The following is a 20,971-nucleotide window of genomic DNA, read 5'->3' as shown; positions in this document are numbered from 1 at the left end:
GCTCTGTAGATCTATTCATCTATTACCAGTGGATGGTATCCGTGTAGTAGGAAAGTATTCCTCAGTGATCGCAGCTGTAGTTTTCTGTCTTTACTGTCTGAACAGATTTGAATGTATCTCATAGCTTGACTGTAGATGATGAATTTTTTGTGTGTCTTGGATGAAAGTTGTTCCATTTAAGATATGCCAGACATCCTGTGGGCTTTATGATAAATTGATGTGTTGTCCTTGATGTATATGGTCGTGTCCAAAAAATGTATTTGGGGCTTTGAGAAGTTGAAGGTGATCTTTATGGTTGGGTTGGACTTGTTGAAGTTAATGTGGAAGGTAAGCAGATCATCTTTTGAGCCTGTCCAGATTATTAGCAGATCATCAATGTAGCGGAAGTGTGCAAGAGGTTTAATAGAGCAAGATGACAAAAATTCCTCCTCCAGTTCAGCCATAAGCTGTTGTATACCCTGGGTAACCTTCCACACCTTCTAGCCTAGATTTATATATGCCTTTATGTGATACTATGCACTTGCCATTGCTTTGAGCTATGGTGTGCAAAACAAAACTTCTTTTGTTTCTAGACTCTCCTATAAATTAATTTTTTTTTTACCTAGCTCATTATACCCTTTGTATAACACGTTATAGGAGTTACCAGAGACAAAACCCAGCAGTGTCCAGCTTATTTATTTAGGTCCTTGTCTACATCTAGTCATTTGCACCTTGCACTATATTCCTCTTTATTTGAATACACCTGTCTTTATATACTAATTCAGAGCCTATTTTTGCAAGTTGCTGTAATTTATATATAACTTTGGACATAACTTACTTACTTGCTCAGTGTTGGCTTGTTTTCTATTCCTGTTCTGTGTATTTACATCTCCATTTTTTAACCTTTTCATCATGTGTTCTAATAAAATGATTTACTTTTCATACAAATTATTATTGGAGGGCTACTTCTTTACATAGGTTGTCCCTTTTGTCACGGTCCTCCGTGTTACTTTGCAGGGCACTCTTGTGTTCTCATTAGGAGGAAGAGACTGATTTCTCTAATATATATTACACATTTTATTATTTTCATTTGCACTATTGATTTATGAGATAAATAATAAATAATTAGGAAAATAGCGCAGTATAACATTCTTACATGACACCAGCTTGTGTAGACCAGTCTGATGATGAGAGTAATTCAATGTTTTTTCTGTTTTCTTTGTCTATCTCCAGTGTTTACAGGGCTCTGTGATCATGGCCTCTGCCCAGAGTTGTACACATACTACCATTCAGATGTTTGATGATGAAGAAGAGGAAAAAGCTATGATTGAAAGGCAGAACATTGATGACCGGAGTGCAACTTCTTACGTACGCTCCATCATTATTGTACTAATTCTGTCCTACATAAATCTAGTTATCTACATGGATTCCTTTACTGAAAGCGGTAGGTGAAGGAGGGGTAAAATGTTTTATGTCTGGTGGCAAGATTTTTTAATCCCATAGCTGTGAAGGTGTCTATAATAGCACCACGACTGTCTGACTCTTCATGGCATATAAGAATCCTATTGAAAAAAAAGTAATACAGTTCCCTAATTACAAATGATCATTTGTGCTCTTCTCTTGTTCATGTAGGCGTGATGCCAAATCTGCAAAGCCACTTTAAAATGGAGAGCAGTGGACTTGGATTAAAGAACACAGGTAAATGTCAACTACAAATCATATTCTGCAAGTCCCCATGAAAGCTGGCATCGGGAGGACTAATCTGAAATCCCTTACTCAAATTTGAGATCATCTCAGTTTCAAAGAGCGAGAACAGGTGTATGTAGCGGGCTATTCCCAGCAGATAATAGCTGTGACACACAGCCAGATTGTGCCTGCGATTGGAGAGGGGTCCACCAGCAACTGTGAACCTGTTAAATACCTCTGGCATTTTTTTGACAGCGGCATTAACAACCAATGTCATGGTGACGCGTCATTGTATATGTCCATCAGCCATCGTGTGAACAAGCCTATGGGTTGCTAAAACAGTTTCACGCAGTGACTGTACTTGATAAGTGAAAGGGGCCTTGAACTGTCTCTAACTATCCCTGCTTCCAAAGGTACCTCTAAAGGTGAGGAGGTTTGGGCCACCAGCTTTACTGTTCTCTTTCTATTTCCTAAGTCAGTGTTCCCCAACTCCGGTCCTCAAGAGCCACCAACAGGTCATGTTTTCAGGATTTCCTCTGTATTGCACAGGTGATGGAATTATTGCCTGTGCAGGTGATGCAATTATCACCTGTGCAATACTAAGGAAATCCTGAAAACATGACCTGGTGGTGGCTCTTGATGACCGCAGTTGGGGAACACTGCCCTAAGTTGTCCTCTCCCCCAGGAGGCCTAGAATAGAAATATTAGTGTTTTAACACATAAGACAGACAGGGATAACAGAAACATGCAAAAACACTCACCAACGGTAGAGAGGTGTTTAGAGAGGGATAGGAATGTTCCACCAAATGGGAATAGGACAATGAGGAAAGCATACACTAAAAACAGCACACAACAATCTCTGTTATGAACAGGTGATTCAGAACCACAATAGACCTGGTGGTCACGAGCACAGAAAATGACATGATAGTTGCTAATCACATAGGACGAACTCTGAGACGTGGGAACTCTGCTGACCGCAATCCCTAATCCTATCACACCACACTAGAGGTAGCCGTGGAGCGCTCCTGACCAGACCTAGGCGCCTCGGGCACAGCCTGAGAAACTAGCTAGCCCTGAAGATAGAAAAATAAGCCTACCTTGCCTCAGAGAAATTCCCCAAAGGAAAAGGCAGCCCCCCACACACATATAATGACTGTGAGCAAAGATGAAAACACAAACACAGAGATGAAATAGATTTTAGCAAAGTGAGGCCCGACTTACTAAATAGACCGAGGATAGGAAAGATAGCTTTGCGGTCAGCACAAAAACCTACAAACAACCACGCAGAGGGCGCAAAAAGACCCTCCGCACCGACTAACGGTACGGAGGTGCTTCCTCTGCGTCCCAGAGCTTCCAGCAAGCAAGACAAACCAATATAGCAAGCTGGACAGAAAAAATAGCAAACAAAGTAACACAAGCAGAACTTAGCTTATGCAGGGCAGACAGGCCACAAGAACGATCCAGGAGAGAGCCAGACCAATACTGGAACATTGACTGGAGGCCAGGAACAAAGAACTAGGTGGAGTTAAATAGAGCAGCACCTAACAACTTAACCTCGTCACCTGAGGAAGGAAACCCAGAAGCCGCAGCCCCACCCACATCCACCAAAGGAAGCCCACGGACAGAACCAGCCGAAGCACCACCACGACCACAGGAGGGAGCCTGACCACAGAACTCACAACAGTACCCCCCCTTGAGGAGGGGTCACCGAACCCTCACCAGAGCCCCCAGGCCGACCAGGATGAGCCAAATGAAAGGCACGAACCAGATCGGCAGCATGAACATCAGAGGCAAAGACCCAGGAATTATCTTCCTGACCATAACCCTTCCACTTAACCAGGTACTGGAGTTTCCGTCTCGAAATACGAGAATCCAAAATCTTCTCCACTATATACTCCAACTCCCCCTCAACCAAAACTGGGGCAGGAGGATCAACGGATGGAAACACAGGTGCCACGTATCTCCGCAACAATGACCTATGGAATACATTATGGATGGAAAAAGAAGCTGGAAGGGTCAAACGAAAAAACACAGGATTAAGAACCTCAGAAATCCTATACGGACCAATGAAACGAGGCTTAAACTTAGGAGAGGAAACTTTCATAGGAATATAACGAGACGACAACCAAACCAAATCCCCAACACGAAGTCGGGGACCCACACAGCGCCTGCGGTTAGCGAAACGTTGAGCCTTCTCCTGGGACAATGTCAAATTGTCCACTACATGAGTCCAAATCTGTTGCAACCTATCCACCACAGTATCCACACCAGGACAGTCCGAAGACTCAACCTGCCCTGAAGAGAAACGAGGATGGAAACCAGAATTGCAGAAAAACGGCGAAACCAAAGTAGCCGAGCTGGCCCGATTATTAAGGGCGAACTCAGCCAAAGTCAAAAAGGACACCCAATCATCCTGATCAGCAGAAACAAAACATCTCAGATATGTTTCCAAGGTCTGATTGGTTCGTTCAGTTTGGCCATTTGTCTGAGGATGGAAAGCCGAGGAAAAAGACAAATCAATGCCCATCCTAAAACAAAAGGCTCGCCAAAACCTCGAAACAAACTGGGAACCTCTGTCAGAAACGATGTTCTCCGGAATGCCATGTAAACGAACCACATGCTGGAAAAACAATGGCACCAAATCAGAGGAGGAGGGTAATTTAGACAAGGGTACCAAATGGACCATCTTAGAGAAGCGATCACAAACCACCCAAATGACCGACATTTTTTGAGAGACGGGGAGATCCGAAATAAAATCCATAGAGATATGTGTCCAGGGCCTCTTCGGGACCGGCAAGGGCAAAAGCAACCCACTGGCACGAGAACAGCAGGGCTTAGCCCGAGCACAAATCCCACAGGACTGCACAAACGAACGCACATCCCGCGACAGAGATGGCCGCCAAAAGGATCTAGCCACCAAATCTCTGGTACCAAAGATTCCAGGATGACCAGCCAACACCGAACAATGAACCTCAGAGATAACTCTACTCGTCCATCTATCCGGCACAAACAGTTTCTCCGTCGGGCAACGGTCAGGTCTATTAGCCTGAAATTTTTGCAGCACCCGCCGCAAATCAGGGGAGATGGCAGACAAAATTACCCCCTCTTTGAGAATACCCGCCGGCTCTTGCAAACCCGGAGAGTCGGGCACAAAACTCCTAGACAGGGCATCCGCCTTCACATTTTTAGAGCCCGGAAGGTACGAAACCACAAAGTCAAAACGGGAGAAAAACAGCGACCAACGAGCCTGTCTAGGATTCAACCGCTTGGCAGACTCGAGATAAGTCAAGTTCTTGTGATGAGTCAAGACCACCACGCGATGCTTAGCTCCTTCAAGCCAATGACGCCACTCCTCGAATGCCCACTTCATGGCCAGCAACTCTCGATTGCCAACATCATAATTACGCTCAGCAGGCGAAAACTTCCTGGAAAAGAAGGCACATGGTTTCATCACTGAGCCATCAGAACTTCTTTGCGACAAAACAGCCCCTGCTCCAATCTCAGAAGCATCAACCTCGACCTGAACGGGAGCAAAACATCTGGCTGGCACAACACAGGGGCAGAAGAAAAATGACGCTTCAACTCCTGAAAAGCTTCCACAGCAGCAGAAGACCAATTGACCACATCAGCACCCTTCTTGGTTAAATCAGTCAACGGTTTAGCAATACTAGAAAAATTATTGATGAAGCGACGATAAAAATTAGCAAAGCCCAGGAACTTTTGCAGACTCTACAGAGATGTCGGCTGAGTCCAATCATAAATGGCCTGAACTTTGACAGGGTCCATCTCGATAGTAGAAGGGGAAAAAATGAAACCCAAAAATGAAACCTTCTGAACACCAAAGAGACACTTTGACCCCTTCACAAACAAAGAATTAGCACGCAGGACCTGGAACACCATTCTAACCTGCTTCACGTGCGACTCCCAATCATCCGAGAAGACCAAAATATCATCCAAGTACACAATCAGGAATTTATCCAGGTACTCTCGGAAGATGTCATGCATAAAGGACTGAAATACAGATGGAGCATTGGAAAGCCCGAATGGCATAACCAGGTACTCAAAATGGCCCTCGGGCGTATTAAATGCTGTTTTCCATTCATCGCCCTGTTTAATACGCACAAGATTATACGCACCACGAAGATCTATCTTGGTGAACCAACTAGCCCCCTTAATCCGAGCAAACAAATCAGACAGCAGCGGCAAGGGGTACTGAAATTTGACTGTGATTTTATTTAGAAGGCGGTAATCAATACAAGGTCTCAACGAACCATCCTTCTTGGCCACAAAAAAGAACCCTGCCCCCAATGGCGACGACGAGGGGCGAATATGACCCTTCTCCAAGGATTCCTTTACGTAACTCCGCATAGCGGCGTGCTCAGGTACAGACAAATTAAACAGTCGACCTTTAGGAAACTTACTACCAGGAATCAAATCGATAGCACAATCCCAATCCCTATGCGGAGGTAGGGCACTGGACTTGGGCTCATCAAATATATCGCGGTAATCTGACAAGAACTCTGGGACCTCAGAAGGGGTGGATGATGAAATAGACAGAAATGGAACATTACCATGTACCCCCTGACAACCCCAGCTGGACACAGACATTGATTTCCAATCCAATACTGGGTTATGGACTTGTAGCCATGGCAACCCCAACACGACCACATCATGCAGATTCTGCAACACCAAAAAGCGAATATCCTCCTGATGCGCAGGAGCCATGCACATGGTCAGTTGGGTCCAATACTGAGGCTTATTCTTGGTGAAAGGCGTGGCATCAATTCCTCTCAATGGAATAGGATGCTGCAAGGGCTCCAAGAAAAACCCACAGCGCCTAGCAAACTCCAAGTCCATCAAATTCAGGGCAGCGCCTGAATCCACAAATGCCATGACAGAAAAGGATGACAATGAGCAGATCAAAGTAACGGACAAAAGAAATTTCGACTGTACCGTACCAATGGTGGCAGACCTAGCGAAACGCATAATGCGCTTAGGACAATCGGAGATAGCATGAGTAGACTCACCACAGTAAAAACACAGCCAATTCCGTCGTCTGTGTTCTTGCCGTTCAGCTCTGGTCAAAGTCCTATTACATTGCATAGGCTCAGGTTTATGCTCAGATAATACCGCCAAATGGTGCACAGTTTTACGCTCACGTAAGCGTCGATCGATCTGAATGGCCAAAGACATAGACTCATTCAGACCAGCAGGCATAGGAAATACCACCATGACATCCTTAAGGGCTTCAGAGAGACCCTTTCTGAAAATTGCTGCCAGAGCACATTCATTCCATTGAGTGAGCACAGACCACTTCCTAAATTTCTGACAATATATCTCTACCTCATCCTGACCCTGACACAGAGCCAGCAAGATTTTCTCTGCCTGATCCACTGAATTAGGTTCATCATAAAGCAACTCGAGCGCCAGAAAAAACGCATCAATATCACATAATGCAGGATCTCCTGGCGCAAGGGAAAATGGCCAGTCTTGAGGGTCGCCACGTAATAAAGAAATAATGATCTTTACTTGTTGAACTGGGTCACCAGAGGAGCGGGGTTTCAAAGCCAGAAATAGTTTACAATTATTTTTAAAATTCAGAAACTCAGCTCTATATCCAGAAAATAACTCAGGAATAGGAATTTTAGGTTCTAACTTAGGATTCTGAACCACTAAATCTTGAATGTTCTGTACACTTATAGCGAGATTATCCATCAAAGAGGACAGACCTTGAATGTCCATGTCTACACCTGTGTTCTGAACCACCCTGATGTAAAGGGGAAAAGAAAGACAAAACACAGTGCAAAGAAAAAAAAATGGTCTCAGAACTTCTCTTTTCCCTCTATTGAGAAGCATTAGTACTTTGGGCCTCCAGTACTGTTATGAACAGGTGATTCAGAACCACAATGGACCTGGTGGTCACGAGCACAGAAAATGACCTGATAGTTGCTAATCACATAGGACGAGCTCTGAGACGTGGGAACTCTGCTGACCGCAATCCCTAATCCTATCACACCACACTAGAGGTAGCCGTGGAGCGCTCCTGACCAGACCTAGGCGCCTCGCGCACAGCCTGAGAAACTAGCTAGCCCTGAAGATAGAAAAATAAGCCTACCTTGCCTCAGAGAAATTCCCCAAAGGAAAAGGCAGCCCCCCACACACATATAATGACTGTGAGCAAAGATGAAAACACAAACACAGAGATGAAATAGATTTTAGCAAAGTGAGGCCCGACTTACTAAATAGACCGAGGATAGGAAAGATAGCTTTGCGGTCAGCACAAAAACCTACAAACAACCACGCAGAGGGCGCAAAAAGACCCTCCGCACCGACTAACGGTACGGAGGTGCTTCCTCTGCGTCCCAGAGCTTCCAGCAAGCAAGACAAACCAATATAGCAAGCTGGACAGAAAAAATAGCAAACAAAGTAACACAAGCAGAACTTAGCTTATGCAGGGCAGACAGGCCACAAGAACGATCCAGGAGAGAGCCAGACCAATACTGGAACATTGACTGGAGGCCAGGAACAAAGAACTAGGTGGAGTTAAATAGAGCAGCACCTAACAACTTAACCTCGTCACCTGAGGAAGGAAACCCAGAAGCCGCAGCCCCACCCATATCCACCAAAGGAAGCCCACGGACAGAACCAGCCGAAGCACCACCCACGACCACAGGACGGAGCCTGACCACAGAACTCACAACAAATCTCCAGTAGCAACAAGGATCTCCAATTCAGCACAGCATCTCCAATGAGCTAGGAAGCAAAGCTTTCACTGGCAAGGAAGAGAAGGTCTGGTCAGATTTTATAGGGAAAGAACAGCTGTGAGATGGAGCTGCAAGTTTCTGACCGGCATAGAAAGGGTCATTAACCCCTTCATGACCGGGGGATTTTTCGTTTTTCCGTGTTTGTTTTTCGCTCCCCTCCTTCCCAGAGCCATAACTTTTTTATTTTTCCGTCAATTTGGCCATGTGGGGCTTATTTTTTGCGGGACGAGTTGTACTTTTGAACAACATCATTGGTTTTAGCATGTCGTGTACTAGAAAACGGGAAAAAAATTCCAAGTGCGGTGAAATTGCAAAAAAAGTGCAATCCCACATTGGTTTTTTGTTTGGCTTTTTTGCTAGGTTCACTAAATGCTAAAAATGACCTGCCATTATGATTCTCCAGGTCATTACGTGTTCATAGACACCAAACATGACTAGGTTATTTTTTATCTAAGTGGTGAAAAAAAATTCCAAACTTTGCTAAAAAAAAAAATAAAAATTGCGCCATTTTCCGATACTAGTAGCGTCTCCATTTTTCATCATCTGGGGTCGGTTGAGGGCTTATTTTTTGCGTGCCAAGATGACGTTTTTAATGATAGCATTTCGGTGCAGATACGTTCTTTTGATCGCCCGTTATTGCATTTTAATGCAATGTCGCGGCAACCAAAAAAACGTAATTCTGGCGTTTCGAATTTTTTTCCCGCTACGCTGTTTAGCGATCAGGTTAATACTTTTTTTTAATTGATAGATCGGGCGATTCTGAGCGCGGCGATACCAAATATGCATAGATTTGATATTTTTTTTATTGATTTATTTTGATTGGGGCGAAAGGGGGGTGATTTAAACTTTTATGTTTTTTTTATTTTTTTCACATTTTTTTAAACTTTTTTTTTAACTTTTGCCATGCTTCAATAGCCTCCATGGGAGGCTATAAGCAGGCACAGCACGATCGGCTCTGCTACATAGCAGCGATCTGCTGATCGCTGCTATGTAGCAGAATTGCACGTGTGCTGTGAGCGCCGACCACAGGGTGGCGCTCACAGCGACGGGCAATCAGTAACCATAGAGGTCTCTAGGACCTCTATGGTTACCATTCACAAGCATCGCCGACCCCCGATCATGTGACAGGGGGCGGCGATGACGTCATTTCCGGCCGCCCGGCCGGAAGCGGTAGTTAAATGCCGCTGTCTGCGTTTGACAGCGGCATTTAACTAGTTAATAGGTACGGGCAGATCGCGATTCTGCCCGCGCCTATTACGGGCACATGTCAGCTGTTCAAAACAGCTGACATGTCCCGGCTTTGGTGCGGGCTCACCGCGGAGCCCTGCATCAAAGCAGGGGAGCCGGCATCGGACGGTATAGTACGTCCGATGCCGGTAAGGGGTTAACCTATTCAGCAGCAATGAAAACTAAATCCATTTACTATGAAACACAAACACATCGGCTATATGGAAGATCTGTGATTCACAATACGTAGTTACTTTCTAACCCCAGATCTCCCATAGGGACGTGACCCACTGGTGACAGACAGTCAGGAGTTGGGGATCTGTTGAAGACCTCAATGTCAATACAGAGCTGGATTTTTTTATTCTGTGTTATTGCTGTATATAGTACAAGTGATGATTTCAGGTTCTAGTTATCTAGGGGGACTTGCAAATAATCAAAATAAAAAGTTTTAAACCATATGAAAATCAATGAAAATGTTGCCCCCCCCCCCCCCCCATAAAAAGTAAACCCTACATTGTTCTATCAACTGAAAAATGAAGATGTTGCGGGTCTCGGAAAATATTTTTTTCACAATTTTACCGCTCCTGGAATTTATTTGCCTTTTTCAGTACATTATGTGGTAAATTTAATGGTGTTATTCAAAAAGACAACTTTTGCAGACAAAAACAAGACCAGATAGGTCTATGAATACAGAAAAATAAAAAAGTAATGGCGCTTGGAAAGGGGGGAGGCAAAAGCAAAAACATGAAAGCTGGCCATATCGAGATGGGGTTAAGTGATAATCTGTTACATTGACATCTTTTTTTTTCCCTTGCCACTTCAGTTCCCATATGCAGCCAAGTCCTGGCTGATCACGTCTTTGGATACCTGGGTGACCGCTTTAATAGGAAGAACATAATGTGTGCAGGGATGTCCTTCTGGGCAATCATGAACCTCTGCATTACCTTCATTCCCAACGAGGTAGGTAGAACATGAACTGTTTCGGTAGAAGCTTATACTCTTCGTAGATCTTTCTTCTACAGATGCAATATTAACATAGTAAATATATTATTTTATGACTGAGGTCATATCCTTTTAGAGCCTCTTTCGCAGATTCAGTGTTTTCTTTGGAGGGAAAAATGGTGCTTATTACAGCCAACTCAATAATATGTATCATAAGTAATGTGGTAGACCTCGTCTAGTCCAACATGAGACACGTTTCTGTTTACAATCAAAACTTTGGCACTGATGCGAACAAAATTGGATTGGTATTTCTCTGCCCTTTGTTGGTAAGACAATACGGTCCGTATATTATGGCCGTAATACGCTGAAAAGTCCCCAAAATAGTGGTCCGTAGCTCCTCCGTAGGCAGGGTGTATCAGCGTATTTTGCGCATGGCATCCTCCGTATGTAATCCGTATGGCATCCGTACTGCGTGTTTTTCTCGCAGGCTTGCAAAACCGACATACGGCTATACAAGGGATCCATGTGTAAAAAAAAAACAAAAAAAAAACATATATACTGTCTATATATATATGTGTCAGTAGACACATATATGTATATATATTATTACTTCATACAGCGCTAGATAGCTTAAAAGCCGGTAATTCAATTACCGGCTTTTGCTATCTCCTTCCTAAATCCGACATGATATGAGACATGGTTTACATACAGTAAACCATCTCATATCACCATTTTTTTTGCATATTCCACACTACTAATGTTAGTAGTGTGTATGTGCAAAATTTGGCCGTTCTAGCTATTAAATTAAAGGGTTAAATGGCGGAAAAAATTGGCGTGGGCTCCCGCGCAATTTTCTCTGCCAGAGTAGTAAAGCCAGTGACTGAGGGCAGATATTAATAGCCTGGAGAGGGTCCATGGTTATTGGCCCCCCCCCGGCTAAAAACACCTGCCCCCAGCCACCCCAGAAAAGGCACATCTGGAAGATGCGCCTATTCTGGCACTTGGCCACTCTCTTCCCATTCCCGTGTAGCGGTGGGATATGGGGTAATGAAGGGTTAATGCCACCTTGCTAATGTAAGGTGACATTAAGCCAAATTAATAATGGAGAGGCGTCAATTATGACACCTATCCATTATTAATCCAATACTAGTAAAGGGTTAAAAAAACACAAACACATTATTAAAAATTATTTTAATGAAATAAAAACAAAGGTTGTTGTAATAATTTATTCTACGCTCAATCCATCTGAAGACCCTCGCTCTGTAACAAAGAAAAAATAATAAACCAACAATATCCATACCTTCCGAAGATCTGTAAGGTCCCATGATGTAAATCCATCTGAAGGGGTTAAAATATTTTGCAGCCAGGAGCTCTGTTAATGCAGCGGTGCTCGTGGCTGCAAAACCCCGGGGAATGAAGGTAAAGTAGGTCAATGACCTATATTTACCTTCATTCGTGGTGAGGCGCCCTCTGCTGGTTGTTCCTGGAGCGTGGGAACTTTCCTAGAAAGCTCCCAGGCTCGAGTTCATATGAGGACAACTGTTGTGAATTTGCTTTTTGGCTCCCTCTAGTGGTTACTAGTTTTTTGACTCTGGTTTTTCTGTCTTTCCTTTTATCCGCACCTGGGTCGTTAGTTAGGGGCGTTGCTTTATAAGCTCCCTGGACACTCAGTTCTATGCCTGGCAACGTAGTTATCAGAGCTAATCTGCTGTGCTCTTGTCTACTGATCCTGGTCCGGTTATTCAGCTAAGTCATTTACTTTGCTTTTTGCTATTTGTTTTTGGTTTTGTATTTTTGTCCAGCTTGTTCCTAATCTGTATCCTGACTTTTGCTGGAAGCTCTAGGGCGCTGGTGTTCTCCCCCCGGACCGTTAGACGGTTCGGGGGTTCTTGAATTTCCAGTGTGGATTTTTGATAGGGTTTTTTGTTGACCATATAAGTTACCTTTCTATATTCTGCTATTAGTTAGCGGGCCTCTCTGTGCTAAACCTGGTTCATTTCTGTGTTTGTCATTTCCTCTTACCTCACCGTTATTATTTGTGGGGGGCTTCTATCCTGCTTTGGGGTCCCTTTCTCTGGAGGCAAGAGAGGTCTTTGTTTTCCTCTACTAGGGGTATTTAGATTCTCCGGCTGGCGCGAGTCATCTAGGATCAACGTAGGTATGACCCCCGGCTACTTCTAGTGTTGGCGTTAGGAGTAGATATATGGTCAACCCAGTTACCACTGCCCTATGAGCTGGATTTTTGTATCTTGCAGACTTCCACGTTCCTCTGAGACCCTCGCCATTGGGGTCATAACAGTTTGCCAGGCCTATATTAAATGTTTAATGCATTGCAAAAGAGGGATGTGCGGTCATTTGTGCAGTCCTGTGGGACTTGTGCTAGAGCTAAGCCTTGCTGTTCTCGTGCCAGCGGGTTGCTCTTGCCCTTGCCTGTCCCGAAGAGACCTTGGACACATATCTCCATGGATTTCATTTCTGATCTTCCGCTATCTCAGGGCATGTCTGTTATCTGGGTGATATGTGATCGCTTCTCCAAGATGGTCCATTTGGTTCCTTTGCCTAAGCTGCCTTCCTCTTCCGATCTGGTTCCTGTGTTTTTCCAGAACGTGGTTCGTTTGCACGGCATCCCTGAGAATATTGTGTCAGATAGAGGATCCCAGTTCGTTTCCAGGTTCTGGCGATCCTTTTGTAGTAGGATGGGCATTGATTTGTCGTTTTCCTCTGCTTTCCATCCTCAGACTAATGGACAGACGGAGCGAACCAATCAGACTTTGGAGGCTTATTTGAGGTGTTTTGTCTCTGCTGATCAGGACGATTGGGTGACATTCTTGCCGTTGGCTGAGTTTGCCCTTAATAATCGGGCTAGTTCCGCCACCTTGGTTTCGCCTTTTTTCTGCAACACTGGTTTCCATCCTCGCTTTTCTTCAGGTCATGTGGAGTCTTCTGACTGTCCTGGGGTGGATTCTGTGGTGGATAGGTTGCAGCGGATCTGGAATCATGTGGTGGACAACTTGAAGTTGTCACAGGAGAGGGCTCAGCGCTTTGCCAACCGCCGCCGCGGTGTGGGTCCCCGACTACGCGTTGGGGATTTGGTATGGCTTTCTTCCCGCTTTGTTCCTATGAAGGTCTCCTCTCCCAAATTTAAACCTCGTTTTATTGGTCCTTACAAGATATTGGAAATCCTTAATCCTGTATCTTTTCGTCTGGATCTTCCTGTGTCGTTTGCTATTCACAATGTATTTCATAGGTCCTTGTTGCGGCGGTACGTTGTGCCTGTAGTTCCTTCTGCTGAGCCTCCTGCTCCGGTGTTGGTTGAGGGCGAGTTGGAGTACGTGGTGGAGAAGATCTTGGATTCTCGCCTCTCCAGGCGAAGACTTCAGTACCTGGTCAAGTGGAAGGGCTATGGTCAGGAGGATAATTCCTGGGTGGTCGCCTCTGATGTTCATGCGGCCGATTTAGTTCGTGCCTTTCATGCCGCTCATCCTGATCGCCCTGGTGGTCGTGGTGAGGGTTCGGTGACCCCTCACTAAGGGGGGGGTACTGTTGTGAATTTGCTTTTTGGCTCCCTCTAGTGGTTACTAGTTTTTTGACTCTGGTTTTTCTGTCTTTCCTTTTATCCGCACCTGGGTCGTTAGTTAGGGGCGTTGCTTTATAAGCTCCCTGGACACTCAGTTCTATGCCTGGCAACGTAGTTATCAGAGCTAATCTGCTGTGCTCTTGTCTACTGATCCTGGTCCGGTTATTCAGCTAAGTCATTTACTTTGCTTTTTGCTATTTGTTTTTGGTTTTGTATTTTTGTCCAGCTTGTTCCTAATCTGTATCCTGACTTTTGCTGGAAGCTCTAGGGCGCTGGTGTTCTCCCCCCGGACCGTTAGACGGTTCGGGGGTTCTTGAATTTCCAGTGTGGATTTTTGATAGGGTTTTTTGTTGACCATATAAGTTACCTTTCTATATTCTGCTATTAGTTAGCGGGCCTCTCTGTGCTAAACCTGGTTCATTTCTGTGTTTGTCATTTCCTCTTACCTCACCGTTATTATTTGTGGGGGGCTTCTATCCTGCTTTGGGGTCCCTTTCTCTGGAGGCAAGAGAGGTCTTTGTTTTCCTCTACTAGGGGTATTTAGATTCTCCGGCTGGCGCGAGTCATCTAGGATCAACGTAGGTATGACCCCCGGCTACTTCTAGTGTTGGCGTTAGGAGTAGATATATGGTCAACCCAGTTACCACTGCCCTATGAGCTGGATTTTTGTATCTTGCAGACTTCCACGTTCCTCTGAGACCCTCGCCATTGGGGTCATAACAGACAACCAGCAGAGGGTGCCTCACCGCAAATGAAGGTAAATATAGGTCATTGACCTACTTTACCTTCATTCCACGGGGTTTTGCAGCCAGGAGCAGCGCTGCATTAACGGAGCTCCTGGCTGCAAAATATTTTAACCCCTTCAGATGGATTTACATCGTGGAACGTTACAGATCTTCGGAAGGTATGTATATTGTTGGTTTATTATTTTTTCTTTGTTACAGAGCGAGGGTCTTCAGATGGATTGAGCGTAGAATAAATTATTACAACAACCTTTTTGTTTATTTCATTAAAATAATAATAGCTAGAACGGCCAAATTTTGCATATACACACTACTAACATTAGTAGTGTGGAATATGCAAAAAAAAAGGGGGATATGACACCGGCCTCACTCAGAAACTTTAACTAATATGGCCACAGTTAAGGGAGGCTTACTTGTAAGGGTGGACATGGCGCACTGACACCACTGAATGGGAAATCTGCTGTAGGCCTCTCACTTGTCAGTATTTAGATCAGTATTTTGTAAGAAAAAAAGAGGAGTGGGGCAAACTGGGGAAAAGCTAAAAATCTTTCTGTTTTTTTTTCTGCTGTTAAGTTCTAATCCTGATTTTTTTTTTACAAGTACTGATGCAAAATACTGATGTGTAAATGTGGCCTTAAAGGGGTTATTCCCCTTTATCTGCTATTGATCACTATGGATCACTTTTGGGTCTGACATCACAGTTATCACTCTCCGATTACTAAAGATGAGGTTCCAAATTAACTAATACCTCAAAGGCCTCGCTCACACTGCCATATAACAGGACTCTCTGATGTTTTGAAGCATACCGCGAGTGCTTCCGAGAATTGAAGTGCAGTCAGCCATCCAAGTCTATGGGGAGATAAACATTGGACTGCACTTGCACGTCATCACAGTGCAGTTCGATTACCGCTGACGCCGGAAATGGAGGAGATGGAGAAATTACTTTCTCTGTCTCCTCCGCACCTACGTTGGGATGCGATTCTCTCATGCTTTAGAATTGGATCACTGTGCACTGACACTCGGATCCCGCTCGCAGCAGTGTTTTAGCTGAGTGACATTTGCAATATCAGCCCCATTCTCTTGCATGAGAGAATCGATGGCTGTGTGACCCAAGCCAAAGATTTTTAGATTTTTCATTGGGCAGGGTGCAGCGAGGCCCTTTATTGTTGGCTTGGGGAATTAAAGTGTCCGTACTTGTGGGGTGCACATATTTAATGCTGAACATCTTGTTTGATCTGTGCACTACATTTATCTGTGTGACTGGCACCTAATATAAGCCTTATCCATGTGCATTCTGCATTTCTCTACGTTGCACCTGTGCACGTTCCATCATATGGTATTGACCTTGGGGAGTCATTTACATTAGGTCTATTCTTGGCTACTGCCTTTGTTAGGGCAGGATTCTATGCAGGGGGCATGACAGGGGACAATAGGGTAACAAGAATTACCTTTTCCCCTTGCCCCAGAGTTCTCATCTATGGGCTACATGCACTACAATGGACACAGGTGAGACCTTTCCTTTTTTAACCTGCAATGTTGTCACTGTGGGCACCTTATTGTTATTATCATGTATAGACCTGAATCTATGCACATTAGCTTCTATTTCTTTTAATGTTCTTGAGCATGACTCTTTTCTTCATTTTGCATTGAAGGTTAAGTTTTATTGGTCCTCTCATTGCTTGTTATATACATTAATTCTACCAGAGAGAACTGTGGCTACTACTATTGGTGGCCACATTTAGCTGGTCTTATCATTTTATTTTATGAAACAAAAATTAAACTGATTGTTACTCTTTAAATGATGTGTTGTGGATTTAATGTCTTTTTTCAACACATTTCTCAAACACCAACTTTCATACCTCTGCAGAACCAAGTAGGCAGTTGTCTAAGAAAAGTTCCTAATAGATTAACTGAATTTTTATTTTATGTTTTCACAGTATTTTCACCTTTTTCTGGAAATGAGAAGACTGCTTGGAGTCCTGAAGGCATGCTTTTCCACAATGGCCCCCAGTATCATTGCTGATCTCTTTGTGGGAAGACAGCGCGGCTGCATGCTTTCCATCTATTACTTCACTGCACCTGTAGGCTGGTAAGTATGTTACCTGAAGAGTGAATTCATGTACGAACAGCTTCTTATTCAGGCTCATTCCTCCTGAAATCTACCTGCAAAACCACTGCTAAAAGTGGGCATAGTGCACAGCAATGCAAAAACAACATTGCTCTGCACATGTTCAGTCTTTTTTTACTACTGGTTTGGAAACTATGAAGTAACATGATCATTGTGCGGTCTTGCCACAGTAATGTAAAACTCAAAGAAAATACACTGGTAGCAGAGCCACCATAAATAAAGAGGACAAGACCACCAACAAGGCCTCTTCAGAAAGTGGCTTCAACTTGTAAAATTTGCCTGTTCCGTCAGCGGTACAAAGACGTTATGGGAACATACCCTAACATTAAGTTTAGACATGGTGGAATGATTTGCTGTGAATTTTCCATAAAGATTCAGCACTGTCAATGAATTGCAAATGATAGCACAATAGATATGGATGAGGTTTTACAAAAAACCTACACATGCTGCAGCAAATTCACCTGAAATCTTCTAGATTGGAGGAGCGTGGGTTTACATGTTGAGCATATCATTCAACTTTGAAAAATAGGAAAGAAGGACACTTATTGTAGTGTGCACATTGTTTTTATTTTTCACACACAGTTTCTGAGTACTGTTCCTACTGAGCCCTTTTACTGTTCCCACATAGTACAACACTATTCTCATGGGCCTCACAGTGTCCCACACACACAGAGAGGTGCCCACAGTGGTCCCCTACACAATATAATGTTATCCTCATAATATCTTGCTCTCAGTGTAATGCCCTCCACCAACAATATGATGCCACTCACTTATTAGTTTGATGCCCCCACTTTCCAGCAGGGACACCTGTGCTGTGCTGCTGAGTGGACTACAAGTTCCAGACACTTAAAGGGAGAGTTGCTAAGCGGAGAGATGGCTGTTAAGTTTGAGGCTGCAGATAAGGCCATAGCTAAAATCAAATCTGTTTTTTTTTTACCACACCTGCCCGTATCTTTTTCACAGTACTGTAAATGTATATTTGTATGTGTATATAGATATATATAATGTTCAGAAATGATGACCATTTTGCTTCTTGTTTGTATAACAGTGGCCTCGGATTCATTATTGCATCGACAGTGACAAGAGCGGCAGGTGGAGACTGGCACTGGGCCTTTCGGGTAAGTACTAAGAATGGGGGATTCTTATAGATAAATCTCTAAATCTGAAAGCTAATCTCTTAATAGAACTACTTCCATATCCACAGTTTACTAAAGGTAACCTGTTACAGTGTCCAATCAGTGGACAGCATGGTATAGAGGAGAAGCTGAGCAGAATGATATTGGTTTCTGGGAAAGATTCAGCTTAACTTGTAATTTATTCTGTGAAATCCCTGGTGTTTGTATGTATAGGAGTCCATTGGGTGGTCCTACTCTGTGACTGACCGCTACCTCTGCATGGGAAGATTATTAATCATTGAGTAGGACCACCCACTGGACTTATATACATACTAACACCAGGGATTTCAATAAATATAATGCGTGTTTTACTGAAATGTTTTTAACAATTACACTGGTTAACGCAATTTTTCTGGCAAAAGGTTTTAAAACATATTTTGAGTCAATTTTGGCTGCTGATTACGAATTTGGGTATCACATCAGGATTTCGAGATATTTTCAATTTTTGATGAAAATTACTCCTAATGTTTTATGTTAAAAAAACATGATTTTCGGTACTACATTTTGTATATTTTTAATCAAGGAATAACAAAGATTACAAAGTCTATGTACAGCAAATCAAATATACTTACAGAATTAAACTACAAAATATAAAAAGACATATATATGGCACACAGATGAATGACAAATGGCAGTTATTTGAACTTTCTTTTCTTGGCTGATCTGTGATGTACAGCTTCTGGGTTGTCTCTCATCAAGCTCCAGCAATAGTCAGCCATCATATGTGAGTCCCACCAGCCTTGATACCGTTGTTCCATTGTTTTAATGTCCTGATGAAAACGCTCCCCTTGTTCCTCGCTCACATCCCCAAGGTTCTCTGAAAAAAAGTCCAAATGGCTGTGTAAATAGTGAATCTTGATACTCATTCTACATCCAAGATTTCGCAGACTCATTAGTAGCTCTTCCACAAACTCTTCATAGTTGTCTGCTTTCTTATTCCCTAGAAAATTCTGCACCACATTACAAAATGCATTCCAAGCTCCTTCTTCTGTCTCATTCATTGATGCGATAAAATTTGGGTCTCTCATAAGTGTTCTTATTTGAGGTCCATCAAATATTCCAGCCTTTTTCTTCTCTTCACTAAGACCAGGAAAAGTTGAACATATATAGTTAAAGCATTCTCCACTGTGATTGAGAGCTTTGATGAACTGCTTCATCAATCCAAGTTTTATGTGTAAGGGAGGAAAGACAATGTCTTTCCTATCCACTAGAGGATCATAGATGACATTCTTATCGCCAGATGCCAAACTCTGTCGCTGAGGCCATTCAGTTTTTCACCCAATGCTATGCTGTAGCTCTACTGTCCCAATAGCACAGAAAACAAGGGTGTTATCATAACAAATGGGAATTATGCATGTTCAAAGAAAACAAAGATATTCTCACATTTATTGGGAGACTAAATGAAAACTAAATTTACCTTAGTTATAAACCGGCACTTTTCATACACTACTTATATTTATCATGGAATTCATGAAGATGGGCTATATACCTATAGCGCAAAAACGCGATGTGATAGAGACATTATAAAATCAGATTTGAATTCAGCACCTTCAAATTAGTCTAAAACTGTTCTTAAAGTCCATGCCAGAAATTATTTTTTTTTTGTAGACCAGTGTTATGTATATCAATCTGCTCAGCTTCTCCTGCTCGAGAACATCCTGCATGGAGATCAGGTTCCATTTTCAGCATTATAACTTCCTTTTAAACTAGACTGTGGACACTTTCTTTATATGGTGACACCACTGTATATTAACTATGCAATGTCTCTTATGTCTCCCTCTTCTTTGACACAGGTTACCCCTGGTCTGGGCCTTATAGCAGTCCTGCTAATTATTAGCTTTGTGAAGGAACCTCACAGAGAAATCTTTGACAGGAACAACAACAAACTACCAATCTGCAAGACTTGGATGATGGATATCAAACACCTGTTAAAAAAGTGAGTGTTTTCTGTGGAGTGACTGTTTTCGCTGATTTACCTCGTGACTTGTCTTATTGAAATGTTTCTTCCTTTTTCATTCTCTGCAGCAAAAGTTTTATGCTTTCTACATTCGGGAATGCAAATGTAACATTTGTGACAGCTGCCATTACCTTCTGGGCTCCTTCTTTCCTGATGCTTTCAGGGGCTGTCACCAAACAAAAGGAACCATGTCAGACTGACGTGTGCAACTATCATGACAGGTACAAGTTTAGTAAACCTTAATTTGACTTTCACTGGAGGGGGGGGGGGTGTTGGTGATATAATATTTCCTCTATGCCAGACCGGGGTGTTGGTGATATAACATTTCCTCTATGCCAGACTGGGGTGTTGGTGATATAATATTTCCTCTATGCCAGACCGGGGTGTTGGTGATATAATATTTCCTCTATGCCAGACCGGGGTGTTGGTGATATGATATTTCCTCTATGCCAGACCAACTTAATGGTATTAACAAAAAGTTGTATTTTATGGATGTCATATTTGCTCAATAATTTTCAATTTTTTCTCTTCTCTGCCATGATCAGTTTATTTTCCAAAAATATACACATAGCAAGGGATCATGGACACCCATGACATAACAAATTTACTGTAATTTACACCATAACTTGGCAGGCGTATATTTAATTTTCTGACACACTGACTGCCGTAAATATGGCAAACTTTTAAAAAGGTTTGCTTCTTAATATATTAGTCATAACTTATTTTTTTAAACAAGTTACTTATAAAGACAGGTGTAAAAAATTCCTGTCCTAGTAAATTTTCTCCAATTTGT

The 20,971-nt window shown here is 43.1% G+C and overlaps 1 protein-coding gene across 1 annotated transcript; it reads left to right on the top strand.

Annotated features, from left to right (window-relative positions):
• Nucleotides 1-231: 231 nt before the first annotated feature.
• LOC138671585 (protein spinster homolog 1-like) lies at nucleotides 232-20,421 on the top strand. The gene is made up of 8 exons (XM_069759762.1): nucleotides 232-327; nucleotides 1,213-1,423; nucleotides 1,612-1,677; nucleotides 10,480-10,616; nucleotides 16,856-17,007; nucleotides 18,095-18,164; nucleotides 20,015-20,157; nucleotides 20,247-20,421. The coding sequence occupies exons 1-8, from the start codon at nucleotides 232-234 to the stop codon at nucleotides 20,419-20,421; spliced, it is 1,050 nt and encodes a 349-aa protein (XP_069615863.1).
• Nucleotides 20,422-20,971: the final 550 nt, after the last annotated feature.

This window comes from Ranitomeya imitator, chromosome 3 (assembly GCF_032444005.1).
Source record: "Ranitomeya imitator isolate aRanImi1 chromosome 3, aRanImi1.pri, whole genome shotgun sequence".
Classification (NCBI taxonomy): domain Eukaryota; kingdom Metazoa; phylum Chordata; class Amphibia; order Anura; family Dendrobatidae; genus Ranitomeya; species Ranitomeya imitator.
The sequence above is the reverse complement of the archived record's forward strand: the minus strand, read 5'-3'. Positions and strand labels throughout refer to the sequence as shown.